Source organism: Lagopus leucura, unplaced genomic scaffold, assembly GCF_019238085.1.
Source record: "Lagopus leucura isolate 7727_CA_CO unplaced genomic scaffold, USGS_WTPT01 Super-Scaffold_100159, whole genome shotgun sequence".
Taxonomy (NCBI): Eukaryota; Metazoa; Chordata; class Aves; order Galliformes; family Phasianidae; genus Lagopus; species Lagopus leucura.
This window is the reverse complement of record NW_024962335.1, coordinates 7,795,895-7,812,523: the sequence shown is the minus strand read 5'-3', so window position 1 is coordinate 7,812,523 and position 16,629 is coordinate 7,795,895. Positions and strand designations below refer to the sequence as shown.

Sequence of the window (16,629 nt, the reverse complement as noted above, 5' to 3'; positions counted from 1 at the left end):
AGCTGAGCAGGCTGTACCACAAATCAGGCAGTCCATCCAGTCCTGACAGAGGTGGACAAAGAGGACTGGAATAATTTTCTTCTGTACATATCTGTTTCCTAAAACTGGGGTACTGTTCCAGGAGGCTTTTATTTTTTCAGCAGCCGCAGCCTTGATTTCACAAAGAATTACTTTTTACATCGAAGGGGCAAAAAATTGCGTACCTCCCCGTCGGGGAATCGAACCCCGGTCTCCCGCGTGACAGGCGGGGATACTTACCACTATACTAACGAGGAACTGTACGAGAGGCGTTCTCGCAGCAACCACTACATCCCTTCCCCGTATGCTGTGCTCTGCTTCCATTGGTTCGGTTACGTTTCCACACTCGCCTCGCCTTCTCCCCCTTTTCCCGCCATGCTCTATGGGAATTGTAGTTCTCCGCGCGCGCTGCCGAAGCCCCCTCCAACCGACCGCATAACCACGCTTCCCAGAGCCCCGCGCGCCGCCCTGCTCCTGCCCTCGGTGGGCGGGGCGGTGACGGCGGCATGGCCCGCGACTGCCGCTCGGGGCGCAGAGCGCGTGCGAGCGATGGCGGCTTCGGACCCGAGTTCCTTCGCGTCGCCCTCCTGCTGCCTCACGCGCCACCTCCACCTGCGCTGCCGCGTGGACTTCGGCGCGCACGCGCTGCGGGGCACGGCGGCTTTCACCGCGCGCGCCGAGCGGGACGCGCTGCGTTGCCTGGTAACGGCGGGCGGGAGGGAGGGAGGGAGCGACCACCGCCGCGCTGCGGGCGGGCCCAGCGTGGGGGTGCGGGGTCAGCTCGGAGCGCCGCGGCTCTTCTGTTTCTTAGCCCCGGCCGCCGCCTCGCCGCTCTGCCTGCTCTTCCCTTCGTGTCGTCCCCGAGGGGACGCGGTGTTTTCACCTTAAAATGGCGAAGGAGTGGGAATAAGCTATTAGAAAGCTGCGCTTACGGCTCTTTCCTCTGTCCTTTGCCAGATATTTTCGCAGAGTATGCAATTAAAAGTGCGAGCCTCGTGAGCTTTATATGTGTTGAACAAAGCCAGGTTTGGGTCTCCTGGGATTTGTATGCTTGGTTTCCTTGCAGACTCCCAGCCTTTAACCTCAGCACTGCTGTCCTCAGATTCCAGTTCCCAGCGCCCAGCGTGCTTGCTTTGCCTCCCTATTTCTGCTTGAGAAATGTAAATGCTTCCCTCTTCAGGCAGACTCGTGTTTAAGGTACAAAGGTACGAGGAAGGCCGTGCCAGTCCTTAACGCTACTCAGTTCCTTCCAGGTTTTGGATACAAAAGACCTCCAAATATTTAAAGTGACTGCAAACGGACAGGATGCAAAATTTGCTTTTGGGGAAAAGCACAGCTTCAAGGGGACCCCCCTGGAAATCACGCTCCCCTTCGAGATGAGAAGGTATGCCCTGTGCCTGCTCTTTCAAATGCTTTCCAAAGCATGCTGCATAAGCTGCTTTGCTGCTTGTGGAGTCTTTGGGTAAAGCTTGCAAAGGGACGTGTTGGAGTGGTGAGTTTCATTGCTGTGTGATCTCGTAGGTGAATTTCATATTTGGCCTTCAGTAGAAAGGCAAACCTTTAGGAGTCTGTACCCACATCCAGGGTTTCAAATGATGGGATGGTGGAGTGTTTTGGTGCTTCTCTGCAGGAGTCCTCCTTGCTCTGCACTCTGGATGAGTTGCTGCAGGATGAAGCCTGTGGAAATACAGGCTGCTTTCCTTTCCTTTATGCAAAGGACCCCATGTTACCTAAAAACTACAGGTTGCACCTGGGATTAGATACCAATGTGTTCTCAAATATCAAAATCTTTATTGTGTTACCTAGCCCAAGTAGAATGAAAAGAGGGGCTTGTAACTGTAATCTACTTCTTCTAAGTAGCATGAAATAAAAAACCATTGCCAAGTTGATACATTTTTGGCTGTTTGCTGTGTTGTTAATACTCCGTACCATCTCACCTGCTAGAGCCCAAAGCTGTGAGTTATGGAGAGGTCCTTTCGTTTGAATTAAATTGTCCAGGAAATTGAATGCGAAACAATAAGAAACAAAATGCTTCCTGTCTCTATGAACTCATCTTTAATCTGTAGTATTGTGGAAGAAAAAGGAATGTAATAAGGCATCTGTCCCTTCTGGGGAAATGCTTGTGAATGAATGTCAAACTGAAAGAATTAAGTCCTTGAACAAATAGGTGACAGTGGAGGTACAGAGAGTTGTTTCTTTTGTTTGGCTTCGATCTGGTTTTTTTCCACTGTAGCAACAATAAAGTCACAAATAGAGACTAATCTTGCTTGTAAGCATTTATAATCTCGTGTTAGACATAGTCTTCCTTGGAAATCAAAATAAAGCGATGATAGGAAAGTGAAGAATTACAACTGAAAGGCTGACTGTTCAGTGAGCATGTGTGCCTTATGATAGTACAGATTGCTTTTTCTTTTGCTCTCAGATACGTACTTTGGAATGTTAGTTATAAATTAGATATGTGTACCTGGTCAGTTTATCTGGTATTCAACAGCACTGATTACCTGGATTTTGTGCTGAGATATGTTTGGTTTGTTAATTCCCAGGAGCAGTTTGTGTAGCCTGTAACTTTCAGGTAACAGATGCAAGTACTTCTCTGTGCAGAAATTACTGATTATAACAATTTTCTTCTTAAGGGTTGCATTTGAAGAATGTTCAAATTCTTCATTATTATGGTGTGTATGTGTATTATGGGAAGTTGTTTGTTCTTACTGTTCTCGGTGCTTCTGAGACTGTATGGCAGACTGTTTTCCAGAAAGCTTTGTAGAGGAATTTCAGAAGCGATTGCAAGTCATGTCAAAGCTGACAGTGTTCTCTACTGTACAGGGGACAAGAAGCAATTATTGAAATTTCCTTTGAAAGCTCTCCAAAGTCTTCAGCTCTCCAGTGGTTTACACCAGAGCAAACTTCCGGGAAGAAACACCCATTTCTCTTCAGCCAGTGCCAGGTTGGTGTTTCTTAGTTGTTTGTTATGTATTCCTGTAATTCCCTCAGTTTCTGAGCAGGGGAATAGGTCTAACAGGGGAAAGTACAGCAGCCTATAACTGCATGTGCCAAAGGCTGTAAACAAAAACACTGCAGTCAGCATATTGCTGGGAGTTTATTATATGTTTGCAATTTACTAAGTCCAGAACTGATTTATTCCCTCCAGCATTCTTGTTGGAAAACATCTAGTTACAGAATGGTAGGGTTGGAAGGGACCCCTGGATGTCAGCTGGTCCAAGCCTGCTGTGTAAACAGGAACATTTAGAATGGGTTTCCCAGTCCTTTGCAACCAACACATGTGGTTCTGATGTCTTACCTACCATTATTTCCTTAAAAAATCCTTAATTATGAAAACTGCCATAGGCTACAAATCATCAAGTATTGGTTTGTGGTTAATTCTCTGCAGAAGATGTACAGATTTCTAATACAGTACATTAATTTGATTTATTTCCAGTCCTTTGTGCAGGGGAAAATAGTTACATTTTAGTTTTTTTTTTTTTTTTTTTTTTTTTTTTTTTTTGTCTAGGCTAACCATTGCAGAGCCATTCTTCCTTGCCAAGACACACCTGCTGTGAAACTAACTTACTATGCTGAGGTAGGTGAACCTAAGATAGTTTTGTCTAAATAAAGACAAACATTACAGTGTGTGGTTTTTATTTACTTATTTGTGGTAGCTGCCAAAAAAAAAAAAAAAAATCAGTGGCTTGAAATGAAAACAGAGAATATTGACTTTTAACTTACTGTAAGAGGCAAAAAACTGTGTGTCTTCACTGTGACACTTCTGGCTTTACCATTTTATTTATATACATCTTTTCATCATTCACGTGTATCTTTATTTCTAAAAAGAGAAAAAAGTGTTGGAGTAGAAAAAAGAATCCTTTTAAATCTGAGAGCAAAACAACAGAAAGTGCTGCAAAGTAAAAAATAACTTGAAATGGCTTTCCTGTATGCATTAAGTAATTGCGTGTTCTGGTGCGTAGCTGGGGTATCTTTGCAGTGTTGGTGTAAATAATCTGGTTGCTTTAAAGAAGCAAGAAAGGAGACGTGCACTATGATGATCAGTAGTCAAAAGAAAGTGAAACTTTGAACACTTGTTGAAGGTTGTCCTTTTGGTTAATTCAGTATTACCAGCCCCTGAAGCAACATTTTCAATTTGAGGGGGAAAGTTTTCCAATAGGACACATCTGGGCTACTGTCTTTGCTCCAGCTGCTTCTAGTATATTATGTAACACTGTATGCCAGCTGAGTTCCTCATGGCCGCAATGCCTTCTTTCAGATATCTGTTCCCAAAGAGTTGGTGGCTCTTATGAGTGCTGGCCGTGATGGAGAGATGCCTGACCCAGAGGACAGCAGTCGGAAGATTTACAGATTCAGTCAGAATGTAAGTGCTGCAGGCTAGTAAGTAAAGGGCTGCCTGAGGTCTTACTGCTTTTATGGAAAGCATCTCCAACTAATTAAAGATTGCAGATTCGTTATGTAGTGCAGCTAGTTCAGTGATTCCACTGTTCCTAACATGGCTGTCTCAATTTATTCTCCTGGCTTTTGTTCTCACAGCCTTACAGGCTACAGTCTTGCGGGAGTTTGTGGGATCTCCTAGTGAGCCTCATTCATATTGCTCAACAGGCAGGAAAAACAATTAAGCAAAGGGAAATGATCTGGATGAGTGAGGGTCTGAGTAAGGGCATGGTGAGATGGGCTTGGGTGGCTGGAGAGAGGAGTGGAACCTCTGAACTGCAGCTGCTGTTGGATTGATTTGGCTGCTGCGTGAAACCTGAGAGAAGAGAGGAAAACAAATAGTTTCCTCATCTGTGAGCTTCAGTACAGTGTTGTACCTGCTCTGTAGAGCCAAAAACATTTTATGCTCTTGGTCTAGTGTATAAGGCTTTGGTGTTCGTTGTACGTTATCTAGAAATATGCTGCTGATAAGTCGAGTGGACTTGCACAACGTATAACATCAGATTCATCAAATTCTTGGATATGTATATATGTTGAGCTTTTGTTCCTTTGATCCTGGCCTGGGAGAAGCATAGTGGAGAGCAATCTCTGTAAAATGGATTTATGACACAAAAGCTGTTGAGAGTTGAAGTCATTTCAGAACTTGATCCTAACTTATCAGGCATCAAAATGTGGGAATTTGTTGTTAATCTTTTAATAACCTCTCTATAACACAAGTCAATGGACTTAAATCTTTTCCAGAATATGTTGTGTTAATATCTGAAATGAAAACAAATATGACTTAATGGTACTGGAATTCATTTGGAAAACTGACTTTCTTTTGAATGCTTACCAAATAAGTGATGTTTTTTTGTATGCCTTTATAGCTACAGATTTCTTTTTTTTTCCTTTTCAAGCAGAAATAACACTTAAAAAAAATGGTGTCCTTTGTATGAAAGATGAATGGAACAAATACTTGTAGATGAAGAAATATCATTTGGAGAGAAATAACAGTACCTTTGTAATAATGTAAGGCAAAAAGCTATAGAGGAAACGTGTACACTTACCTTATGTACCATTGTTTTATTTTGCTTGAATCAATGATGTTGGCAGCTTGCATTAAATAATGTAATTTTTTTTTTTAATGTTCTCCTTTAGGTTCCCATACCTTCCTACTTAATTGCTTTAGTGGTTGGAGATTTAGAAAGCAGGTGAGTGAATCTGCACAAAGTATAAATATTAATAGCGGTTAAGAAAAAAATATTCACAGGTTTTATTTTTGTTGTTATTTTTATGAGTTTTTCTTTGGTCACTTGATCAAATTTCTAGTTTCTAAAAGTCTGAGAGGTTCAGTGAACCTGTGAGGAAGTGAACTTTCTCTTCATCCTGAAACTGAATTGTTCTACAGTACTTCACCTTACTGAAATCTTGATTCACTCTTGCATCATTTTCCTGTTCAGTATACTTTTGCATTAAGATCAACTATGAAGATTTTAGAACTGATTGGAGCCACTGAGAGCTTCTTTTAGCTCAAGGAAAAATGTATTTTTTTCTCTAGTAACAAATAAGCCTACTGTTGTACAAAAGGCAGAAAATGAAGGCTTCAGGATGTGTTAATCCAACCAGTAACAATGCCTGCGAAATAGGGCTTAGCAGCATTTTAATGTCTGTAAATGCATTCCCTATTTGTTTGTCCTGTAGATGACTGTGGTTTGTTTTGTTTTCTGAAGCCGATTCCAGTGTCACTTCAGCATTGGAGAGAAAAAGGAGAGGAAGATTCTGTAACAAAGTTCTTGAACATCATGGGTTACCCATGAGCACATTAACGTGTGCTTTCTGTGTTAGTTTCCCATAGAATGTTTTCCAGTTCATAGTGTTCTCACTGGCATTTTCACTTCCAACAGAAAGATTGGTCCAAGGACACTGGTGTGGGCTGAAAAGGAGCTGGTGGATAAATCAGCCTACGAATTTGCTGAGGTAGGTAATTAACAAAAATGTTTTCTAAACTAATTGTTTTACTTAGTATTGAAAAAGGAACAGGATGTAGCTTAGAGTTTTGTTCATCTGTAGCCCTGCTTTCTCCTCTTCCTACCCCAAAAATGCTGCTGTTCTAGCACAACACAGAACTATTACTAAATATAATTATTGCTGCACAGTGTTTCACTTGTTTATCATGTGGGACATTCCGAGATGAGAGAGAATGCAGTGTGTGGTCAGTAGCTTATAACTTCTCTAGTGTTTGTAGTTAGAAATTGTGTCATAAACTAATGTGAATTCTTCTTTCAGACTGAAGCTATGCTGCAGACAGCTGAAGATTTAGCAGGACCTTATGTATGGGGACAGTATGATTTGTTAGTCTTACCACCTTCTTTTCCTTATGGTGGTATGGAGAACCCTTGCCTTACTTTTGTAACTCCAACCCTATTGGTAAGTGTAACAATGGTGAAAGTCAAGCTTTCCTTAGAGTTTACTCATCCATCATATGATGGATGTTTATCTGCAGGCCATCTTTTGTCCAGAAGGATTTGTGTGGTATATTTTGAGCTTTACCTGAAATGACAGTTGCCTTTTTTTCTTCTTTTGTAGGCAGGTGATCGATCTCTATCAAATGTAAGTGCAAAATAAGTTCATGTCTTCAATTAGAATATAGCTTGAATTTGCATCTAAGCTTTGTATTGAATATCTGAAAACTTAGTCTCTTGTTCATCAGGAGAATTAAAAGTTAACAGTGATACAAAAAGTCTCACACAGTGTGTTTTAGTTCTAAATAAATTCTAAAATAACCATTATGCATGATGAACAGATGAAAATGACATATCCTCCTTAATATATAGGGGACTGAAGTCAGCTGCTCATTAGCTTTTTTTTTTTTCCTGTCCTGTGTTATATAGGAACGTGGATACATTTAAAAATCACAACTAAGTTGCTTTCTTCTAAATTGTTTGTAGGCAACTTCTTCAGTATACCTGCCTCTATGAGTTAGAACTTGCACTGTGTATGACTTACTTGCAAAGTGAAAATCATGAGTACAGATTGAATAAATTCTAATTTTGTCCAGTAAGTTGAGTACTCTGGAAGCTGTTTTATCTGATAGGTCTCTCTACTAGACTGATACACTGCCTTAAAAAATGAATATGATTCCTTATGTGATGGTTGTCCCAAGAGCACTGAAATATTAGACATGGGTACTTTTTAATGTATCATTCATTATCCTTCAAGGGGGCAACTGTTTTCTTCTTGTTTGCTTCTTTAGAACATCCCAGCCCTGCAGCAGACAAACAGGTTTGTGAGGAAGTAATATTAGTCCGTTACTTGACATGTGTCCAGTGCTCTGTAATGTGATTTCACAAACAAGTACCTGAACAGTTCTATCAGAAGAATTATTTTTGTTGATCAGTGTGGCTCTGTGATTTGCAAGCTACAGATTCAGAATTATTTCTCATGATGGTTTGATTGCACTCCAACTGATGTTTATATGGAAAAACTTACAGATCTTTGACTATCTGTTGACCTTGGGAATGTAGTGCAGTAATCCTGCTAGGATTTTTCCTTTCTGTTGGGATTTGTTTTCAAGAGAGTCTAAAAAGTAAATCTGTCTTTTTCTGTTTTAGGTTATTGCTCATGAAATCTCTCACAGTTGGACAGGAAACTTGGTAACAAACAAAACATGGGAGCATTTCTGGTAGGTATGATGTTCAGCACAAGGCAAAATATATATTAAAAAATCTGCAAGGAGAATAGTGAAATTCATTTTGTCATCCTACCACTGCTGACATTATCAGTATGTTTCCAGGCTGAATGAGGGGCATACTGTATATCTGGAACGCAGGATTGGTGGTCGGTTGTTTGGTGAGCAGTTCAGACACTTCAAAGCCTTAGGAGGATGGATGGAACTGCAGAATACGGTAAATGTCTTCAAGATTTTGTTAACTTTAGGTGTGCACCTACACAGGTTGCTCTGAAAGTAAGACTGTGAAACTGCAAGAGATACCATAAGCACAATAACGCTGTTGGATGGACCAAATTCTCAGCTAGAAAACACTGTTTTTTCAACATAGTCACCACCATTAGCTGTGCATTTTTGGCAGCAAGAAACAAGAGCCTGCATGCTGCATTCTTAAAAATCTGTACCAGTAGCAATACTGCTGGAACACATCACCCAAAAAATGCCTCACTGTGCTCACATCCACTGTTTGGTCTCCATATACGCTCAGCAAACATCAGTGAATGTCAACGAGTGTGTTTGTTTCTGCATGGAGGAATTCAGTTCCACACCTTTGCTTCGTATGCACTTCTTTGTCAGATGCTGTTTTGTCACACTGCCCCTTTGCTGCCATCTGTCTCATGGCAACAAGATGTAACAGAATGTTGGCAGGAAGGTTCAACCTCTGCTGCCACACCACCAACATCCACCTCTGATGCTGTGTGCCAACATAACAATGTAGGAAGCATTACTTTCAGAGTGGCCTTTGTAATTAAAATAAAGCTGATTTCACTGTTCCCAGGAGTAAGACTTGTCTAGATATGTGAGCTTTCTTAGCATTTTCTTGCTAAAGGATGCCCAACTTTGATTCCAAGGTATGTTATCTTCCCAAGATAATTAGCTTAGAAAATAAATAAAGCTTTTTGCAATGTTTTGAGCTATTTTATAAGGATGAAATTCTTTCTAGCCTCTCTTGGTTGTAACTGGGTATGGATAAACTGTAGTGTCACCTGTTCACTTACTAGTAAGCAGCTGAAAGCTTGTCAAAATTGAAGAACTATAGAGTCATGTAGGTTGGCAGAGACCTTCAACATCGTCCAATCCAACCATCAGTTCAGCCTACTGGGTCCCATCATTGAATTATGTCCCTTAGATCCTCAAGCTTATCTGCAAGCATGACCATCAGAATCACCAGTGCCAAATACAAATACACGGTTTTTGTTTCTTTTCTCCTGTATACTGAATTATACTTGAACATTTTGCAAATCTATTACTATCTAAGAAGGATGATAAATTTTGTTAGATTAGGTAGCATTGGTAAACTTCAGTTTTCAGATTTCCAGTCTGTGTCAAAATAGCTGCCTCTCACTCTATTTGATAATGCAATTTACCTATTTTATTTCCACTTGTTTTTTTGTTTTTAACCTTTTATGCCACCTACTTAAAACAAGTAGTTTGATAATAAATAATCCCTAAGTTCTCATGATTGCAACATGCGTGACAGTAATTAACTACTTAGGAATGTTGGGAACATGAGGTAATTGATCCTAATGTCTTTTTGTTTGATGCGTGGTTGGACATTCTTAGAGCAAAATGAGAAGAAGTTCAGTAAGCTGCACAGATTCAAAACTTTAGAAAAACTTAAAGATTGAGACAGTGATTTGGGCTGTCTCTATTTTGGATGGATGATATCTTTATAAATAGGATTAGCTGTGATTTTTTTTTTTTTTTTAATTTTTGTTGCAGATAAATACGCTTGGAGATAAAAATCCCATCAGTAACCTCGTCCCCAATCTGAATGAAGTAGATCCTGATGTTGCCTATTCATCTGTTCCGTATGAGAAAGGCTTTGCCTTGCTTTTTTACCTTGAGCAACTTCTTGGAGGACCCAGTAAGCGTTAGTTAGGCTTCATAAATAATTCTTTTCCATGTTAATTTCAAACACTGAAAGGGTTGTTTCTTTTTAATTCTTAGATGTCTTCATGGGCTTCTTGAAGGCTTACATACAGCAGTTTGCTTATAAGAGCATAGTAACCGACGACTGGAAGACGTTCTTGTACTCCTACTTCAAGGATAAGGTTAGGTAGTATTTAAAACCTTTTGATTATGTCAAACTATGGTGCAACTCAGGAATTAACTTCTTTTAAGGACCAGTTCTTTTTCTTTCTTCTTTTTATCTCAGGGTCTTAATATTATGCAGTCTGCAATCTTACAGAGATAGGTTTGCATTATGATGTTTGTGGGTCGGTTTGCTCTCTATTTTATTTCTGGAATGTTTTGCATGGTAGTTGGAGGTACTTTAAAAAAAAAATTGAAACTGGTTTCATAGGGCATGCTTTTGTCTAAAAATGACTCTTAAAATTCACTAAGAACTTGTGTTGTTCATAGGTAGATATTCTTGATAAAGTAGACTGGAACTCTTGGCTGCATGCTCCAGGAATGCCACCAGTGAAACCCACGTAAGCTACATTTTGTTACAGTTTGTCTATTCCTTCCAAAGCTGCTGATATTCCAAATGATAATACAACAGTTTGTAGTCAGGGTGAAAGTCTTCTTACAAATGTACTATTAGAAAATGACCTTGTGCTATGTAAAAAATGATACATGTTTTATGTAAGAAAAAAAAGCATTATTGAAGTTGCTTTCTTCTTAATTCCGCTGGAAATTCATTTTGCTTTGGAAGTTGCCAGGAAAGGTATCTTTTTTTTTTTTTTTTTTTTCTTTGACAGTTTGTTGTGACAATATTCTTTTTTCTTCTACACTGTGTAATGTGCAAATAATAAAGCATCATGTGCTCAACTAACCAATCATTTTAGGAGTGCAGGGATCAATAGATGGCATCGCTTATGCATAGAATGCTTGTAACGAAGGCAAAAATACATTTTATGAGAATAGTATGTTTGTAAATTGTATTCCAGTATTGAATTGTAAATTGTATTGCAATATTGAATTGGAGCCTACAATGAAGAAAAAAAAGAAGTGGAGCCACGAGCAAATAATTCCTAAGCATCTTGTAAAAACATTGCAGAAACATCTTGTTTCCTGGGTATGATCCTTTCTTTATAATCTTTGACAGGTATGATATGACGCTAACAAATGCCTGTGTTGCCTTGAGCCAAAGATGGATCAAAGTGAGTGGTTTAAGAATTTAACTGAGGTCTCTGTACGTTGAAATAGTCTTCTTTATACAGGGTGAACCATTCTCTTCTGAAATCTGTTACTTGCTTAGAAAGATTGTTAATGATGATAGTATTGCTGCCAGAGGTTTTGCGTTACGCATAGTAGCCTTTCATTGTGGAATCTGTGAATTTGCTATGGCTTCTGTATGTGAAGTGCAGTACATTTTTAATAAAGCATCCAGCCAGCTCTATGTGACATGTATATGCAGATGTTCAAACATGAATTTACACCTGTTTGTGTTTAGGAATATCTATTAGAAACCTAAGAAATTATTTGCTTTTAGGCAAAAGAGAGTGATCTGGGTTCATTCAGCTCAGCAGACCTGAAGGGAATATCATCTCATCAGTTGATTGAGTTCTTGGCACTGTTGCTCCTGGAGGTAAATGCATGGCTGGAGTGTACTGCTTCTGGTATCGCTAAGGCAGTTATAGAGGCTCAAATGTTCTTTGAAATTAAATTCTTTTTTCTTTTCTTTTCTCTTTTTTTTTTTTTTTTTAAAGTCTTGCTGTAATAACCTGCTCTCACTGTGCACAGTCACTAAAACATTCAGCCATGCCTCTCTGATGATGTTTGGTTGTCCAGCTGACTGGGGATGTACGGGCTATTTTGGATTGAAAGATAAAAAGAATATTAGAAGTTGCTTGAATTTGTTCTATAATTGAAGTTTGTGACCTGCAAATAAGCTATAAAAGCTGCTAATGAAACAGAATGTACTTGAAGATTTGAAATGGCTGGTAGTACTGAATGTGGGAATTTGCTAATGATTACTCATTGTCCCTTCCCTGATGCTCTGAAAAGGTGAAAGGAACAAGTTTATCAGCTAAAGTTTTTAAATCCCATGTAACTTCAGTTCTCTAGAATGATCCTGTTTATTTTTGAGGTATGTGGCTTGAGGTGTGCCTCTGCCTTATTCTGCCTATGCAATTGCCTTTTTCAGGCTCCTCTGCCGTTGTCGCATGTCAAACGAATGCAGCAAGTGTATGACTTCAATGCTATAAGCAATTCTGAAATACGATTCAGGTTTGTTCTAGTATGGATGCTTTTTCTACCATTAAATGCTTTCATAAAACAAATTGCCCTGCTTCATAAATGGTTTGAGCCATACTGTTTCATTGAACTGACGCAGCTGTCCCTATGTTTTGTATGTGCTTGTAAGCATGCTTACCAAAGTGGTATTGTTACTTACAAGTTGGGCAAATGTAGTCTAGTAGAGCAAGCACCTGCTATTACAGAGCTTCTGTCTCTTAAAATAAGTGTAAATATCAAAAGAAGTATCTAAACAGGTAGGAGAGGCTTTAGTTGTGTGTCTCAATTCTTACCACTTCTACTTGATATTTACATATTGTTAAAATAGGCCACTTGCTTTTAAAAACAATGTATCTTTGAGGTCGTAGTCATTTTCAAATATCATGATGACTCACATATTTTGCCTTTGTTGTGTACTGGGTACGTTTGCAGGAGCGATAGTTATTCTGCTTTACCTCTAACTTAGAGGTCTTTGTTCCTTATTAAAAAACTAATTATTTTCAACCAGTATTTCAACCAGTATTTCAACCAGTATTTCCCTGGTTTCTTGCAATATCGTTTTCCCATACTTAAAGCAAATATGTGCCAGCTGGTAGTGAGGCTTTGTTTGCAGGTTTTTTATTTTATTGTTTGAATTTTTTCATAACTAGGTCCCATGTGACAAGTGCTGTGTAATTCAGTTCAGAGTGATGCAAGCGGATGCTGCGGTAATATAATAGAAATACATTGCCTCAGGAAAAAAACATCAGACGTCTTGGAGAGAAGTTGAAGCATTTCGTTCATATAACATAGAAAAGTCTGCTTTTGTACCATGCCATATAGGCACTAAATATTTTATATTGAAATTATGCCAGAATTCCATTCCCATGAGCAGCACCGCTTGGGGCGTTTACAGGAGCAGAATCAAGCTGACTAACTGCAGCAAGTGAAAGTTCTGTTTGTTTATTTGTTCCAGATGGCTGCGCCTCTGCATCCAGTCCAAGTGGGAAGAAGCGATTCCTCTGGCTCTAAAAATGGCAACAGAGCAGGGCAGGATGAAGTTTACTCGACCCTTGTTCAGGTAGAAGTAATGTCCAGGTTGTGGAAGCTCACGCTGTTGGCATTTTTAGTAAAACAGGATAAGTAATTCTAGATATTGTATATGCATTATGTTATGCTTTATAGTGATATAGCACAGAATTTTCTATATGCTGCAAACAAGATTATCTTCAGAGTCACTCTCCACTTTCTGGCTTTTTTTAAATAGGTTAAAGTTTATGCCCCAGTATGTCCCTAAATGTGAAGCTGTCAAGAGGAAAGTAAAGCCTTGAGAAAATATTCATTGAGCCATTGTACTGTCATTTGTTTCTTCCATAGTCTTTTTTTCTTTTCTCATAACAGTATATAAAGTGTGGTTTTTGTTTTTTGTTTTTTGGTTTTTTTAATAGGGACCTTTACAATTTTGACAAGTCTCGAGATCTTGCTGTCAAGACATTCCTGGAGCATAAAGCCTGTATGCACCCAGTCACATCAATGCTTGTGGGCAAAGACTTGAAGCTGGAGCAGTGACGAACTTATTGATTCATTTGAAATTTTCTTATTGCTGACTCTGCAAACTGTTTGTATGCATGCTTGATGATGGCGTAAAATGTTCTGCTGCTTTGGTACTACTTAGATCAAATTTGGTACTTTCTATTTTGCAACTCCGTGTAATACTGCAAAAATCACTAAATCTTTGGAACTAGGAGAAGGGTTTCTTTGCAAGCAATTGGTAGAACACAGAAAAAAAATATTCTGAGATGTTGTCATTTGTCAGTCATGGGATTTAAAAACCTGGAAAGAGTGTGGCTCTTTGTGCACAGCTTTCTCTTTCATAGCAATATACAATTAGAACTTCAAGTATCTGACAGCTGAAAAATAAATCTTTTTATTGCTCGCTTGTCTGTGTATTGATCTGTATCAAAATAATAGTTTTCTTATTTACTGGAAGCTGGCAAACATTGTTGTAATTTTCAAGAAATACAAAAAGACAAGCCTGCTAATTATGGGCCTGTCAGTCTCGCTTGGGTTCCTGGCAGGGTTATGGAGAAGATTATTCTGGGAGTTGTGGTAAAATAGCAGACAGTGCAGTCACTGGTCAACAGTCCTCATGAGTTCATGCAGGAAAAGTCTTATTTAATGAACTTAATCTCCTTCTATGACATGGTTGCCCACCTAATTGGTCATGTTTAGGTGTCACAATACAAGAAGGACATAAAGTTATTGAAGAGTGACCAAAGGTGGGCTACAAAGATGGTGAAGGGTCTAAGGGCGAGATGAGGAGTAGCTGAGGTCCTTAGGTTTGTTCAGCCCAGTTTGATTTTGCATAGTCCTGTGTGGAGCCTGGAGTTGGACTCGATGATCCTTGTGGTCCCTACCAACAATGTTCTTTGACTCTGTGATACTTTTCTAATTCTTTCATGGTTTTGAATTTGTTTCATATTTCCATTTTATAAACAGCTCTGGCTGTGAACTGCTCTATGCTAATGTAACAATTTAGAGATAAGGCTAAAAGCGGGAAGAGGGCTGGCTGTGTTTCTCCCCACTGTTGTTAGTTGAGGTGAAGCCGTTGTGAATGCTGCCATCTATGGGTTACTCTGTGAACTGAGTTTGAGAAGAACTTTTCCTGGAAATGATCAGTTGGCATAATTTTAATTCGTTGACGTGGAGATGACCCCGTATCAAGGAGTGACAGAGAGCAGGAAAATGCTATTCTAAAGGAGAAAGAAAACTACATAAATTATGGTGAATAGTTGCAATTAGAATGGAAATGGAGACTCATTCAATTTATTTCTCTCTGAGTTTTAATTAGGCTTTCCAGTAGATGAAGCTAGGTATTTCACCAGGAGATTCATCTTTTCCTGTTAGCAGCTCTAACATAAATTAAGGCCTGAATGCATCTTGTTAGATTTTATTAAATCAAGATATACTGGGTCCTTTCATTCTGATCTAATCTACATATATCTGTTAACTAAAATGAGCTTAACTTTTTAATTAATGTTCTGTCAGACATCTTTAATGACTTTGTTAAAAGGTACTGGCTTTTTTGGAACCAAAATAGCATTAAATGAATAGTGAAGAAACTACTAGAACTGCTAAGACTTTCCTGCCTTAAGGACTTAAGTGAGACATTTAGTGAGACTTTTGTTGCTGCCCCTCTGAGTGGTAACTTCTAGTGGGAAACTTCACTGAAAGGAATTTTTCTCTAGTTCAGATTACTCTGTCCCTTCCATTCACTCCAAAATATAATCAGTCTCCTGTGATAGTTGTGCCTGAATGAATGGAGATCTTCTCAGAAAAGGTTTTGATAGGAATAGGGGGTATCTGGTACTCATTCAAACTATTCTTTTGCAATGAAACCCTTTGTTTTCATTGCTTTGTGGGATAACGTTTTTAGTCATAAAAGTCCGTATCCTGCATAGTGATTTAGCAGTTCATACTGACATCTGATCTTGACTTCTTGCTGCCAGAGCTAGGAAAAAGGCAGTGGCAGATGCAGCTTTCAATAGTGTCCAGCTCTGCAGGTGATGGTTCCTACACACTGACTTCCACCAATCTTCTGTGTGGGCACGGTCATTGCTAAACGTTGTTATAGCACCATTCTAATTGGTATTTCTGCACATTTTTTCTTCTTTGCATCTGTAGGAGAAATTTGGAATAGCAGCACCAGTCCTGGTGGTGTGCACATGTGGCCCGTTATTTGTTGTTACCATTCTGACAATATCATCCCAAGCACATGTGAGAGAGTAATGGAGGGAAGTTCATGAATCTTCTCACCTGCAATAGAATATTGTGTCCTAAAACTTCAGCGCAGGAGCGAGCAGTGTCTTACACTAGGACTACGAGTGCAGTCTTAGTCTTAGACTAAGAGCTAAGGGTCCAGTCTCCCTTCAATTCCAACAGCCATGACCAGTCCATCAAGGGCTGAATACCTTCCAGCCCTGTCCTTCATAAAGGTTTTCAAATGCAGCTAATGCCATGCTCGTAGTTAACAGACAGCTCTGTTAACTCTCATTAAGCCCTTAATTTTTCAGAGCAGCTGCATTTCCTCTTACTCTGATTTATTTCTTCTTGATACGTTAACTCCAGCTCCTAAATTTTCACTTTTATATTCCTGATCTTTGGCCAAAAAAAAAATCCTGCGGCAGTAGCTTCCTTTTCCCTTTCCAGGAAAAGGGTGTGCTCCCTCGATTTGGTTTGATTGGATGAAGTTAGCTGAATGCATCGATCTCACTTATTTACAAAGGTGGGGAGCTCTGGGGGAGGAT

The 16,629-nt window shown here is 39.4% G+C and overlaps 1 protein-coding gene and 1 non-coding gene across 2 annotated transcripts; one reads left to right on the top strand and one right to left on the bottom strand.

Moving 5' to 3' along the window:
- Positions 1-203: 203 nt before the first annotated feature.
- Positions 204-275, bottom strand: TRNAD-GUC. Its single transcript has one exon. It is a non-coding gene; the product is annotated as a tRNA-Asp (tRNA).
- A 265-nt stretch (positions 276-540) lies between these two features.
- LTA4H (leukotriene A4 hydrolase) lies at positions 541-14,261 on the top strand. The gene is made up of 19 exons (XM_042890439.1): positions 541-720; positions 1,272-1,402; positions 2,842-2,962; positions 3,527-3,595; positions 4,277-4,381; positions 5,593-5,645; positions 6,339-6,411; positions 6,721-6,861; positions 7,021-7,044; positions 8,046-8,116; positions 8,228-8,339; positions 9,884-10,028; positions 10,112-10,215; positions 10,526-10,596; positions 11,214-11,268; positions 11,601-11,696; positions 12,255-12,337; positions 13,299-13,403; positions 13,771-14,261. Exons 1-19 carry the CDS (start codon positions 568-570, stop codon positions 13,889-13,891), a joined length of 1,833 nt encoding a protein of 610 aa, XP_042746373.1. The 5' UTR covers positions 541-567; the 3' UTR covers positions 13,892-14,261.
- Positions 14,262-16,629: the final 2,368 nt, after the last annotated feature.